The following is a 15,319-nucleotide window of genomic DNA, read 5'->3' on the forward strand; positions in this document are numbered from 1 at the left end:
AAGTAAATACATTAGTCTAAGCAAAATAGTTTTATATAATTAAAATTATACAGGGTGGCCCCGAACGTTCCAGCCAGACTTTGAGAGAAAATTTCTTATAAACATGAGTCGAAAAAAAGCTATGTCGACAGCAAAAAAAATATTTCTTTGTACATTTGAAACTGGTTATCTCAAAACCTGGAAACCATGAAACGTACTACAATCATTTCAATCTCATTTAAAAGATAATTTAATTTTCTACAACTTTTGTTTCGGTACTTTTTGTTTAAAGACGCACATTTTCCATGATATTTGGAAAAATGTGTAAAATAATCACGATTTCAGAGATTTTTGAGCAATAACTTCTTAAAAAAGCATTTTTCGATTCATGTGATAAGAAATTTTTTGTTCAGAATTAAATTTCCTATAAGATCTTAAAATCTGGCTGGAACGTTCGGGGCCACCCTGTATATAAAATGTTCTCTCCCTCTGTCTCTCTTTTAAATCATTATAATAGAGATCACATTATTCTTTATGTTTCTTTAAATTATATTAAGTTATACAGTTTTTGATATATACACCTCCCTATTAAGATTTTACAAAAATCTTACAGTTATGTATACAGATACAGTGTAACATCCACCACGTTTAAAGATTATTTTAGATTTGATACCATTTTAGATTAGTGAGATATCATTTTGAGATTCTTATTTAGATTCCATAGTATACAAACTATTACATCTTTTTCCAAGAGACATAGGTGGTGATAACGATAAGTGCGCATCTGGATGTTTCCTACGATGCACAATCATGTCGTATCTCCTCTTGAATGTTTGTCCGCACAAGTCACAAATATATGGTTTTTCTGCTGAATGCGTATTTAAATGCATGTTTCTCATATGCGATGTACTAAAACTCTTCTCACAAATATAGCATGTATAAGACTTGATGTCTGTGTATGTCTTTGCGTGGTTAGTTAAATATCTTTTTGAAGTAAATGCTTTGCCACACTTCTTGCACTCGTAAGTTTTATCGTGTTGCTGCATATGATTATCCAGATTCTCCTGCGTCAGCAGCTTTTTATTGCATATGTTACAATGAAACTTATATTCGTTCAAGTGTGCCACTTTCCTGTGTTTATACAGGGAGTAATTGCTCGTATAGAACCTACCGCAAATATCGCACATATGCTGTGAACCATCGTGCGTGCCAAGATGGAATTTCAAATCCCATTCTATTTTGAAGCGTTTACCACAATGTTCGCAGGCGAATTTGTATTCGTCGGTATGTCTCCTGATAAAGTGCGCATTCAAATTGCTCTTCGTTTTACCGCGATAGTTACACTTACCGCAGCAATACAAATCAGAATTCACTTTTTGATGAACAAGTCGATGCATCTTCAAATCGTACTTATATTTAAAACTCTTTTCGCAAACTGCACATCTGAAAGGACGATGAAAACTGTGCTTACTCATAATGTGGCGCAGAATTTTACTCTTTTATTCAAACACTATCTGACAGATATCACATATATAATCTCCGTTAGCAAGCTTTTTATAAAGCTTTTTACATCTTCTGTTCTACGCGCTTCATTGATACAAGACAATTTCTCGTCGACTTCACTGAGCTTGTTGACGACATTTTCCATTGTTTCATTCTCTTTATGCTGCTTATTGATAGCATTCTTCGCTGTTTTGTTTTCTATTACAGCTTTTAATTTTATTGAATCAGTGAATATCTTACGAGCTGTTTTCTTATCTGTAGCGTTCCTGAATTCTAATTGCTCTACTATTGATATGCAATCATCGGCTTTTTTTCGAGAACAATCATATATCAAACTTCACACTCATCTCTTTGATCAGGAACAGAATTCCTAAAAAATACGAATTATATTTATCAATACAAAAAAAGTATCAGAAAAATTTTTATATCCAAACAATCACATATATATTTTTAGTCATAATCTCGTTACAAATATATATATATATATATATATATATAAAATATAACTTATTTTAAAAATTTTAAATTTCTTTAATATAAATAATTAAAAATTTCATTACATAGTTTAATATTTTTTATATTAAATACAAAACATTGCACATATATTATAAAAAGATTGTTATATCTCTTTATATTAAATTGTTATATTTTTACACAATTAATTTATTATGCATATGTACATAAATTTTTTTTAGAATTTTGTACCTAAATATTTTATACATACTTAAAAAAAATATAAGTGTTTAAAAAACATAGATTTCTCTTTAGAAACACGTGAAAAAATGTACAACTACTTAATTCTTTAAGCTTACTGATAAATTTTCTAACATGGGTAGCAAGTTTTATAGAATATCTATGCATGCTCATTATAAAAAAAATAATTTTGTTTAAAATTGTATATCTGTTATATGTATAATAATAAAATATTTTTTATATAATATATAATCATATCTATATATTCGAGTGTGAAAGACATTTGTTACAGTGTATTTACTTTTTTGTTAATGTAATTTATCTAAACTTATACATCACTTATACATCTATGTTAAATTATACATCTTTTGTTTTTGTACTGCTACATGACATAGTCTCAATAATATTCCCTATCGATACAGACGGTGGGGCTTCCATGACATCTGGATGTTTCTTCTTCCAATGAACGGACAGAACTGGACAGAGTTGAGTGAAGCTTCACCCGCAAATCGTGCAGATGTACGGACAAATCCCCGAAGCGTCAAGAGGTGCACCTTTCGACTAGTCGCACTTGCAAAAATCTTTTTGCATATATGACACAAGTAAGGCTTCTCTCCGGAGTGCGTTTTAATGTGTTTCTTCAAGGCTGCCTTACGCGTCAATTCCATACCACATTCCTCCCACACTCCTCACTGTATGTTTGCTCGTGCTGCTTCACATGATTATCCAGGTTCTTCTGAGTTTGCAGCTTCTTCTTGTACACGGAACATTGAAAATTGACGTCTTTCATCTTGTGTTTATAGTTTTTGTGGAAATAAAGAGACATTCTGTTCGTCGTTGCTGCATCACACACGTCGCAGATGCAGGGATCTCCCTCGTGTGTGATCAGGTGCTTGGTGTAATCAGCTTTTATCCGGAATTTTCGATCGCACTTGTCACACGAGAAGCGAAAATCATCAGTTTGCGCGTGAAGTGTACCTGCAAAGTACACTAGCGTGTTATCATTCAATAATCAAATGGAAAAAAAAAAAAATATATATATATATATATATATATATATATATAACGGGATTAAATCTAATGTTATATATACTTCATTCTTTAGGTTTAGGTTTTACTTTATTAGAATAACCATTATAAACACAATAAATACTGTCGAAATTTATGACAATAATGATTGAAATGAAATGACAAATAATTCTACTTTCTAGAATTATGTATATTAATTATCTACAGATTTTTATCACGCTAACCTGTAAGTAAGAACAATGTATTGTGAAGAAGTCACAATACTAGCAAGTGTATAATGATGCTTCGCCGTGAACCTTCACTTTGTGTCTGTTCATGTTGTTCATGTTGTTCTTATGAACTTCTTCGCGCAAACGTCACACTGAAAATTATAATTGTTACTGTGTTTTAGCATATGCTTCTTATATTCCAATCCTCTTCTGTCAAAAGTAATCTTGCACTTGTAATATCGCACGATATTTTTTCCCTCTTCTTTTTTCAAGATCCGAGTCATCGTGGCAAGTTTTGCGTTATTTTGTTGCATTCTTGCCGCTACGTTAGATCTTTTTGTAGACAGCCGTTTAATCCTTTCCCTCGATGTCACACAATTCTTCAGTAAAGTGTTGCAAAGTCTTTTTCTTCATTGCTTTGTTTGCCGATCCTGACCTAAACAACCGAATCATTGTTTCGATAATACAATTCATAATTCATTAACACGCTAACCATATCGTCTTAGAAATATTAATTTAGTATATAATAATTTACTAAAATCGCCCTATTACTTTCAAGTGAATAAAACAAGTCAACATTGTTTTATTTCTTCATTTATGTATTATCTCAACACCTGTCTTAACATATAGGATATCAAAATTTAATTTTTTTAATAAATAAAGAATAACTTATATAATAAAATATTATTAAAGACGCATACATATATAAATATATATACACACATTCACATTACTCAATATTTGCTCGCTTTCCCTCTTCTTTTGCAAATATTTTTTCCTTCACTGCAAATATCCTGAATTTTGCATAATGTTTTTATTTGTTTCTGTATCTGTTATTAATATATATTTTTTTCTTTTATAAAGATAATCTTCTGAGCAATATTATATGCAAAAGATAAATACATGATTGAAGCAGTTAATATCAATAAAGAATAATAAAAAAAAAATAATAAAAAACGCAATACATGCAAATAAATGGCTAATAAATGTAACTTTTTGCATTATATTTCTGTTTTATAATTTGCTTCAATTTTTAATTCTTCATTCACTTTTTTACTTCTTGAAATTATTATTTTCTCCAATTTCAAAAATTATGATTCTCTTTCAAAAAAAGAAAGAGCAAATACATCATAAATGATTAAGTTAAAAATATTAAAAGTAATATTATTTTAGTTGCATAATTTCATGTTTTATAACATTTTATGATTTGTTTTATAATCTTTTTTTACATACATGTATATGAGATTATTTGAAATCATTTGATCTAATTTTTGCATGTACAATTATGTGTATCTCGCGTTGCGTATTTGAAGTTTAAAATAAAATTTCAACAAAATATAAAATTTCTCTAATAAAGATGTATTTTTTTGCATTAAATGTTCAATTTAATTAATCTTTTGTTTTCATGCTCATGAAAAACAAAAAAGATTGATGAATGGCACTAACTGTTCCTATGAATGTAAATGCATTAGATATCATTAACGTATGAAACCTGATTGTATGCAGATAAATATTCTGACTGTATATTTACAATCTCTTTTGGAAATTTATTATAAAGGTAAAAATGCACTTATACATTGTATAATACACAATTCTGCCTTACACATTTTGATTTAATTATATATACTTATACATATATTTAATAAGTAAAAGAAATTCTCTATACATATATTTTGCTATATTATAATTTTAAGAAAATAAACATTACAATGTAATTCAATTTTATTTAATGAATATAATAAAATAAATAATTACAATGTAATTCAACTTTATTTAATGAATATAATAAAATAAATAAAAATTTCAATTATTATAACACAATACACAGAAAAACAAAAAATATTTTATATATTCACATAATTATATGAGCATTTTACCGTTATTATAATATTAGACTGTACTGTTTACGGAATATATTATGTAACTAAATCGGCAATACTTTTTAAACAAAATAAAGTTTTAGCAAAAAAATTATGTTATATAAGATTTATAGTTAGATATTAGCAAAAAATATTTCCATTATACTTGTTTAAAATGCAATATATAAAAAACAATAATACAACAAAAGAATGAAAACAAGTAACCCAATAAAAGAGTTTAAAATATAAATTTAGAAAGTTATGTGTGAAGAAGTATCCTAAGAATGTTTATGTAATCTAATAATAAATATGTTAAGAAATATAACTTGTATAATGCATCACATCGAGAACTGTCACAAGTATGAAGCATTTGCACCTCAATATACATTCTTATACTATGAAAATGTTTATAGATCGCAAAAAATGTATGCATGAACATACAGGATGAGTCATTTTAATCAATGCACGCAAATATATCGCAAAGCAAGATGGAAAAAAACGAAAAGTTATAAGGTTCAGAGGGAAACATCTGATGTTGTCTTTGACCTTGATCTTGGAGTCAAATTTAGAGGACATTTTAAGGTCAACTTGATTTTCTTAGATAGAACCACCAATTTCTCATATTATATTCTTGTAGCTGGCATAAAGACCTTTTCAAAGTACTATAATAATAATAAAATATTTTTTCATAAAGTACTTTTTGAGTTATGAAACTTAAGAAATCGTACGCTGCGCATAACATAGCAGACGTGAGGCGCCAGCAAGGATACTCACGTTAATCAAAGGAAATAGAAAACTACTACGTCTACGCCGTTTCTGGGTAGTGCTAAAAGTAGAAATAGAATTAAAAATGTTGCCGTGTTACGCGCAGCATACGATTTTTCAAGTCTCATAACTCAAAAAGTACTTTATGAAAAAATATTTTATTATAATGTTTTGAAAAGGTCTTGACGCTACAAGAATGATATGAGAAATTGATTATTCCATTTAAGAAAATCAAGTTGACCTTAAAATGATCCCTAAATTTGACTCCTAGGTCAAGGTTTCACTATCAGGTGTCTCCTTGAACCCTACAACTTTTATATAAAACATTTTTTTCCTGCTTACTTTACGTATTGATTAAAATGACTCATCCTGTATATAGGGTGTCCAGCGTCAATCGCATCACCCGTCGTGCAGATAGAGCAGGTAAAACTGAGAAGAAAAGTCCTGTACGATTTTTTTTGTATAATGCTTAATAAAGAAGTTATTATTGAGTAAAGTCTGGCCAGTTGTCGCCGATCTTTAGCTGGACGCATAGCAGTGAGCCGCGCACCTGTTAGTAGTGCGCCACTAACAATTGAGCGCTCTTATACACTACCAGACGCGCGACTTGTGCCCGGTTAAAGATCGGCGACGATAAGCCACTCAATGACTTCACTAAATAATAGCTCTCTTATTAAGCGTTATAGAAAAAAATGGTACAGGACTTTTCTCTTCAGTTTTACCTGCTCTACCTGCACTCGACGGATGATGCAATTGACGCCGGACATCTTGTATATATGTGTATATGTGTGCGCGTGTGTATGTTTACATAATAGTTTATATAAAAGAGTAAAGATAATAAACTAACAAACGTAAACTCAACAAAATTAGGAATCATCTCTATGCTTATATTTGTGCTTAAGAAAACAAGCTTTATATTTAAACACTGCATCGCAATCATTACATTTAAAACTTTGCGAATGTCGTTTCAAATGTTTTTCAAGTAATTTTGTTGTTCTAAAGCGCCATTTACATTGAGGACAATTGAAATATATTTGTGTTTGAATAAAATTGAATAAATTTAAATCGCTGTCCACTTCGAAATTTTTATCACTATATTGTTGTAAGTCCATCTTTTCAAGCTTGTATTTTTTTTCTTCCGTTGTATGATGTTTCTTTACATAAAGTTGACACTTCTCTTCACAATATTCACGACTATAATTCTTGTCATTCTCATCATTCTGATGTTTACACTTGTGTTGCATAAGATGATAATTATCCTGACATACCTCGTCGCACACATTGCAAACAATATGGCTATCCATATGTTTCAGGAACATCGTCTTATTTTTGAATATTTTAGTACAAAGATGACATTTAAATCCATAGATATTAGCGTGCCATCTTATCTGATGATGTTTAACACTTGCAGCCTTTCTTGATTTAAAATCGCAATCTGCACAATGAAACAATTCTTTGCCGTCTTCATGTGACGACATATGAAACTTAAATGATTGTTCAGTTTTAAAACCTTGATCACAAATCGGACACTCATATGGATAGACATCTTCACAAACTATCATGTGCCTCTCTGGATTGCAATTCCTTTTAAAATTTTTTCTGCTTGAGCTTAAATTTTCTTCACTTTCCGATATAGCGCTTTCTGACGTTGGTATTAATTCATCTTCTCTATTTTCATATATGTTTTCAGGCTTTTCCATAGATTCAGCAAGCTCCACATTTATTTCTGGCGAAAGACGCGGCAATTGTACAGTCTCGCTTTCGCCTCCGTCTTTGAAATATTCGCAAGGAGATTGCATCGGCACAAGATAAAATTGATGGTTGTTTTGAATCACAAGGAAATTTTGTTCAAGAGGGTCACGTGGCACAGACCTAAAAGTAAGAAAAATTAATCAGTTTGGCAAAACATGATTATATATACAACATGATTGTATATACAAACACATGCATTGATGATATAAAAAATATTTTCGTATTTTTTTCCCGAGATGTTAATAGAAAATTCTAACACGTATAAAGTTGTAAATCCTGTTATTATAAGCATGGTATATTTGTACTATGAACATCAATAAAATTTTCGTTAATACAATTTCGTTCATTGCAATATATTATATATCCTTATTATATTCGAATAATATATATATATATATATATATATATATATATATATATATAAATATATATTTTTCTTTGTTATATATTTATTATTTATCTATTCACTAATTTATTTTAAAGATATATTATACATATTTCTTTATTTATTTTGTTCTAGTAATATCTCAACATAATGATTAAAAATTCGCGAATCCTCCTGCAACCTCAAAAACATTGCTATTATATTATTATAGATCAAATTTTTGAAGCATCATTAATTCTGCAATATCACCTATATGTTTTGCGATTATTTTGCTTCAAAAAAGAAAATTATATTAATAAAGATATACACAATATTTACAATATATATATATATATATATATATATATATATATATATAAATATATACAATATTTACAATATCTAAACATATTTCTTCAATGGGATAAAAAAATATTTTTTATTATTGAAAATTTAACATTTAGTTAATCAATATTACATTTTATTGTGTTATTTTTCTTATTACTTGAAACATCTTAATAGATTTAATAATCAATTGCGCGCCACTTTATTATTCTGGATAGCACAAATATGTTTAATAAAAACATATGGGCCGATATTCATAGTCCGTTCTTATATGCAAGATCATCTTAAGTATGTCTTAAAATGCTATGCGGCCATTAGTCGAATGGGATCTTAAGACGATCCAAGACCACATTTAAGACAATTTTAAATATAAAAATCAGAATATAAATACCGGCAGCTATGGTATTTATTTATATTACATCGATTTTATGCTATATATATAACACACATTGCATCATCCCATAAAATAAACAAAAGCCGATCATACTCAAGATTGGCGAGAGTCATTCCCGAAAACGTTCATCTCACTTTCAGTTCAATGAAGATTGAATGAAAAGTAATATCTTCATTGCTAGAAATTCAAAAATGCTAATATATTTTATGAAAAAAAAATTAACAATTTTCCAAGAGACAGGCAAGACACATTTCTTTGTACTATAGATAAGATATAAAATTTTATCTCGTGAAATAAAATGATTTATCATTGACATTAGATTTTCAGATCATAAAATATCTAGAGAAGATATTATGAAAAATGTTACTGTATTTCATTGCATTTGTATGTAAAAATAATGTTATCAAATTTAATGTAGAGGCAATATTTTTCATTCAACTCTTTTTGCAAATAAAACTGGAAGACTTAGATGTAGAAACAAAATGTAATTGAAGAAAATATAAGATTCAAGCAAATGATAAAAATAAACTATATCTAATATTAAATTAATACGCATCATTCCTTTTACATTGTGTATTTACATTTGATTAATATTTGCATTATCAAAAAAAGTATTGTAAAGAAATGTAAATAAAAATGTATCTATACATATATTAGAGTTTAAAAAACAACTCTAAAAGAATAGAGAATATTTTTATAATATAATTTTATAAAAGGGATAAATAAATACTCAAATATATAAAGAATTTGGAATCAAATCGTAAATATTATAAACCAACATATTAATTTTTAATTTGTCCTTAACTGAATACATTGAGTTTCAATGAGTTTAAAAATAAGATTGACATACCAACGATAGAATCATGTTTTCAAAAACTGAATTCTCCTGAATATTGGAACAATATACATAACTTTTTCACCTTATATGGACAGAATCATCCAAATCTCATTACTGTATATTACAAATGGACTGCCATGAAATAATCCACAATTCACATTTATTTTCACTATTTCGCATGTTTTATATTAAAAAGATATAAAAGTGCAAGATCTCGGTAACACAAGTTCTCATGTTCTTTTCATTTCACAGTTCACTATCCGCTACATATACACATACATACACACATGCACACGTACACGAAAATTATTTGACACTCTTATTCACAATAATTTTGTCCTGCACACCATGCAGAAGATTCGTAATTTTGATAGGTGGTGGCGGTGGATGTACGCCAGGATGCTTTTTCCGATGTAACATCATCGGCGATCGTTGAGTGAAGCTCTGACCGCAAATGTCGCAGACATAAGGTCGCTCGCCGACGTGAGTCAGTAGATGAATCTTTTGCGAACTGAGGCAACCGAAGGTCTTGCCACATATAGCGCAGAGATACGACTTTTCACCCGAGTGCGTCCTAAGATGCTTCGTGAGGCCATACTTGAATTTAAACTCCATACCGCACTGTTCGCAAACGTACTTCATCTTATGTAACTCAGCGTGATTGTCGAGATTCTTCTGGGTCTTGAAGCGTTTCCTGCAGATTTGGCACTCAAATTCCTTGACTTTAGTTTTATGCTTGTAATGCTTATGGAAGTACAAGGAGCTCTTGCTGGGATAAGACGTGCCGCAAATGTCGCAAACGCAAGACTCGGTATCATGATCCTTCATATGGGTCGTATAATCGGACTGTACCTTGAACATTTTGCCGCACTGCTCGCAACTGTAGTTATAATCTTCAGTGTGCTTGCGAATATAGTGTATCTTCAGATACGGCTTCGTGCGTGCCTTGAAGTCACACAGAGTGCACGCGTGCAATTGCGCGGGCTCATCGTGAATCTCCATATGCCTAGAAAGATACGCACCAGTCTTAAAGCCCTTGGAGCAGACTGTGCACTTGTGCGGCCGTGAATTGCTATGCTTGAACATGTGACTAGTAAGTTTGCTCTTGCGGTCAAATGTGATATAACAAATCTCGCATATATGCGATTTCTTCTTCTGGCTCGCTGCAATCATGTGTTTGCCGGATCGTGTTTTCGAAAGTTCGTTTTCATGCCGTTTCCTGAAGTCTAAGGGAGTATCGTCCAAATCATCGTCAAAATCATCGCTCACAGTTTTTCTCTTCTTTCTAGTCTCAATGCGATCTTTATATCTCTCGGTACGACTACTTTTCTCGATACGATTATTCTTCTTTGCTTTTGCTGATTCGGTTTTGGAATTATTTTCCTCGGTAGGCGGCGGTTCTTTCATCATGAACACGCTCAAGGACTTTGGGATGCGAAAATAATCGTCTTCCAGTTTTACTATCAGAAAAGTTGGCGAGAGTGGATCTAGTTGATTGGACCTAAAAAAATTATAAAAATTGTCAGTCCATTTTATGCGGTAGCATGATGAAGATATGGTCGTGCTGGTTGCACGCGAGCATGCATTGGTGCAACTTCAGCTAAAAATTTCGCAACAAGAAACTAAACAAGGACTAAATTCCACGAAAATAATTTCTATTATTTGTAAATATTTTCTCAAATATTTCTATATTATATTTGATTTTGCAATTTATTCATAACTTGATAAATATATGCATGAATTTTTAATTACTTTTACAAAATTATACAAATTTAAATCTCATTGCATTAAAATATATATAAACCTCGTGTATAAACACAATAAAATATATTTACAAGTAATATTTATTTACAAACTATTTAATTGCGTAATTTCTATAAGATTAAATTTCTTTTAAAAGTTATTTAATAAGTTAATTAAATATTGTTTGTTTTTATTTTGTCATGCGTTGCATATAAGAGATGTTTTAAAAATTTCAAAAAATTTCAAGTATCTCTTAGATTAGCTGTGCGGCAAATCCAGTTGATCAAATGCGCATTTATAATATGTACAAAGTATTTTAGTTTAAAATGCTTATCATAAGTACGGCTTGCTCCGCTATGCTAAATAAATTTTATGTCATTAGGTTTTTAGTCCATAAAGACTCGCTATGTAAATCTTTTTATGGACAATCAAAATTGTAAGATTTTTTTTTTTTTTTTCTTGACAAATATTACATTCATAGTTTATGGAATATCACAATATGCTTCCCCAGCAATTGATTATTTGAGAAAAACTTTGCTTCTGCAATCAGCAATTGCAGACGAAATATATCTTGTATAAAATTATCTAACATTCAATAAACGTCGTCATCTATCGAGTCTTATGTGTAAATTGCATATTTTCTGCAAAGGCGTGAACACTTACAAATCTCTCTGGCTGTATTCTTATATGTCAATTTTTGCAACATTTGCACAAATTATTAATTTATTATATTAATTTTTTATTCGCTTTTTTTTAGCCACTTGGTAAAACACTGTTTTTTTATTTTTGTCACTTTTTGTTCCCTTCTCGTAACACAATCACTTTTGTACTTATATAATCATTTCACATAGTCGACCCCTGAAAAATCAACGAGTTTAGAGTTTAGTAAATAAAAAAAATGTATTTTAATATTGCGTTTAAGAACTTGATAATAATTTGTGAAAATATAAACAAAATATAAAAGAGAAAAAATTCTTTTATTTCTTATATATAAAATATATATTAGATTAAAATTTTCGTCAAGAAAAAGATATATTTATCCAAAAGCATGACATTTTTGTAACAACACACAATCTTATAGGCATCAGATATAGCATTAACATATTTTAGCAAAACACTTTTTACATAAATAAAGTTTTGTCATACTCTACATATATACTAATTCGTTATATTTCTATTCATCAAATAGATTGTTATAAGAAATAATTTATATTTTTTTATAAAATAATACTTGCAATATTGTCTCTTTTATATACATGTAACATTGGTTAAAAATTAATTAATTTAGATTTATTTAATACGAGATCGAAAAAATAAATCGACAAAAAAATACGCACATTATTATACTTTTACTATAAATAAAATCTAACTTTATTTTAATATAGCTTTATTTATATACTTATTGAAATGCTATATTCTGTTCTTTTTGCACAATTATTAGTGAATCTTATTATTTAATAATATATAATATTTATATAAATACATTTCTTATTAGATATTTCTAACTTTCATTATCTATTCAATATTTATTTTGCACATGTCCTATATAGATAAAAATTAAAATACAATAGTAATTATTCGTTTGTGGTAGTAAACTAAAATTAAGAATAAAAAGATAATAATTCTCTATTAATTAGTCAATTATGCCAATTAAATATGCATTTAAAATTTCTATCTGCTATAGTAAAACCTATAATTAATACCGATTGAAACAGCATAAATTAATATATTTGACATAAAACAATTTTAATTGATCTGAGTTAAAAGCAAATTAATGTGTATACAAAAACATAAAATATAGATGAAAATATTTAAAAAAATATTCGAAAAAAATAGATATATTTTTTAAAAGTGTATATAAATATATCCATTCCTTTTTCAAAAAAAAACAAAAAAAAAAAAAAATTACAAAAATTATAAAAATTCTCATATAGATAAGCCATATACAAGAGAGGTACAATTACAAAAAACTAAAATATTTTTGTCTATCTTAATATTAATGTAATATGCTTTATACATTTCTTAATAAAATTTTTTAAAATATTATCTTTCAAATCACATTCTAATTTGACACGCCTCTGTTGATGATCAATCACAATCTAGCATCCAATACACAATTCTTGTCGATGTGATCGCTTTGAACTTTTTGGAGATAATTTCTGGCGAGCTCAGCTATCTGTGGATGAGTCGACGATAATGGCGGCAGTGGTCCTGGATGATTTCTTCTGTGCCTCAATAAACTTGAGCGCTGCGTGAAATCTTCCTCGCAAATGTCGCACTTATATGGTCGTATACCGGCGTGCGTGAGCACATGCTGATAGAAATTGCTGATGGATGGAAACGTCTTTTGACACAGGATACATGTAGAGATATTCGTCTGGCCGTGCTTGAAACGTTTGTGGCTCATAAGTTCGCGCGTACCAGTATACTCTTTGCCGCATTGCTCGCACTTGAAGCCCTTCTCGTGCAACATCAGATGACTGTCCAATCTGCTCCTATGATGGAACTTCTTACGGCACAAATGACACGGATACTCATACTTGATCTCGCGATTTCGCTTCTGATGCCTCCACTCGTGACCTTTCACGTCCTTGACCTCTTTGCCACAGAAACGACAAATTTGCAGCTGCGATGCGTGGGTTCTCTTCATATGATGTGTCAGGTCAATCTTTAATTTGTAACTGCGACCGCAGTGCTCGCAAACAAATCTTGACTCGTGATCACTATGAGTGCGAATATAATGTCTCTTCAGTCCCTCTCTACTCTTGTACTTCACATGGCAGATTTTGCATTCAAAGAAATAATCTGGTCGATGTATCCTCTTGTGTTCTTCTAGCGCTCTTGGCGTGTAGCAAGTTCTCTTACATTTATTGCATTGATAAGGCTTACGATGTACATATCTGACGTGTCGCTCAACCTTCTTCGCATTGTCAAAGTGTTTCTCGCAAAATGGACACGTATTTCTTATATTTTCCATAACTGCGTCCACTTCGGTCATATCTTTATGTGAATTCGCGGAACCGACTTTTTGTAACGATTTTTCTCTGATGGAGAAAGATTCTATTTCGGCTAAAACATTGTTGTCTTTGACAGTTTTTGCAGAATTCTGCGAATTTAATGATGAATCTAAATTAATTGATTTATCCGCATTTTGATATTGAGATACTGTAGCAGAATTAACTCTTCCGCTTGTCTTCGTGAAATTATATTCACTTTCAACGGATTTCCACGAGCCCAATAAAATGGAGACTAAACGAATAGGTCCTTTTCGGTATTGCCCTCCTTTCTGCCTGATGATAGGCTTTTCCCTGAAACAGGGATAAATTGTGTCAGTGTATAAAGTATCGGCAACGCTTTCTAAGTAAGGTGAGCAAACAAGCAACTGTTGCATAAAAGAGACTTCCTAGAAATAGATATGTAATTATTTCTATTAATTACTAAAAAAATTTATACAAATTATAATGTTAGCAAATTACACATAGCATTACAATATGTTTTATATGAAAATATTACATTTGCATTTCGTTTCATCCAGAGATACGATCAGTCTAAGACGAATATATTCATTGGCACATTTCGGTGGCACAAAGACAATCATAATGAAATTGTGATGATATAAACTTACTTTTATGTTGTAAAGGATGGAGCAGATATTTTTCCTTGAGCAAAATAACAATGATTATTATGCAATAAAGAGAATATTCCACATAAATCTTATATAATTAAATTGCAGCGCGCACAAATCAATTAATATATTTGTGATAATATTAATTCACTGTTTGCAGAAAGAATTGTTTTATAAAAATACATTTCTTTTATTTATTACGTTTGATTCAGTTATAAATG

General features: G+C 29.8%; 2 protein-coding genes across 7 annotated transcripts in view; both read right to left on the bottom strand.

Moving 5' to 3' along the window:
* The window catches only part of LOC126858899 (zinc finger protein 3-like), a 67,650-nt gene that overhangs the window by 24,625 nt on the left and 27,706 nt on the right, over nucleotides 1–15,319 (bottom strand). The window contains exon 5 of one of the 6 annotated variants that reach the window (XM_050609573.1): nucleotides 9,660–11,231. The exons of 4 other annotated variants lie outside the window; for them this stretch is intronic. In XM_050609573.1, coding sequence (XP_050465530.1) covers nucleotides 10,037–11,231 — 1,195 coding nt within the window. In that variant the 3' untranslated portion in view covers nucleotides 9,660–10,036. Of the gene's footprint in view, nucleotides 1–9,659; nucleotides 11,232–13,472; nucleotides 14,782–15,319 lie in introns of those variants that run through there. One more of the 6 variants, XM_050609572.1, reaches the window with a different exon arrangement.
* LOC126858935 (gastrula zinc finger protein XlCGF44.2-like) lies at nucleotides 73–1,488 on the bottom strand. The gene has a single exon (XM_050609674.1). The coding sequence runs from the start codon at nucleotides 1,452–1,454 to the stop codon at nucleotides 687–689; it is 768 nt and encodes a 255-aa protein (XP_050465631.1). The 5' UTR covers nucleotides 1,455–1,488; the 3' UTR covers nucleotides 73–686.

Source organism: Cataglyphis hispanica, chromosome 2 (assembly GCF_021464435.1).
Source record: "Cataglyphis hispanica isolate Lineage 1 chromosome 2, ULB_Chis1_1.0, whole genome shotgun sequence".
Taxonomy (NCBI): Eukaryota; Metazoa; Arthropoda; class Insecta; order Hymenoptera; family Formicidae; genus Cataglyphis; species Cataglyphis hispanica.

What these genes read in the sequence shown, in the direction of transcription:
- LOC126858935 (XM_050609674.1), bottom strand. Translation starts at nt 1,454, where the DNA reads ATGAGTAAGCACAGTTTTCATCGTCCTTTCAGATGTGCAGTTTGCGAA.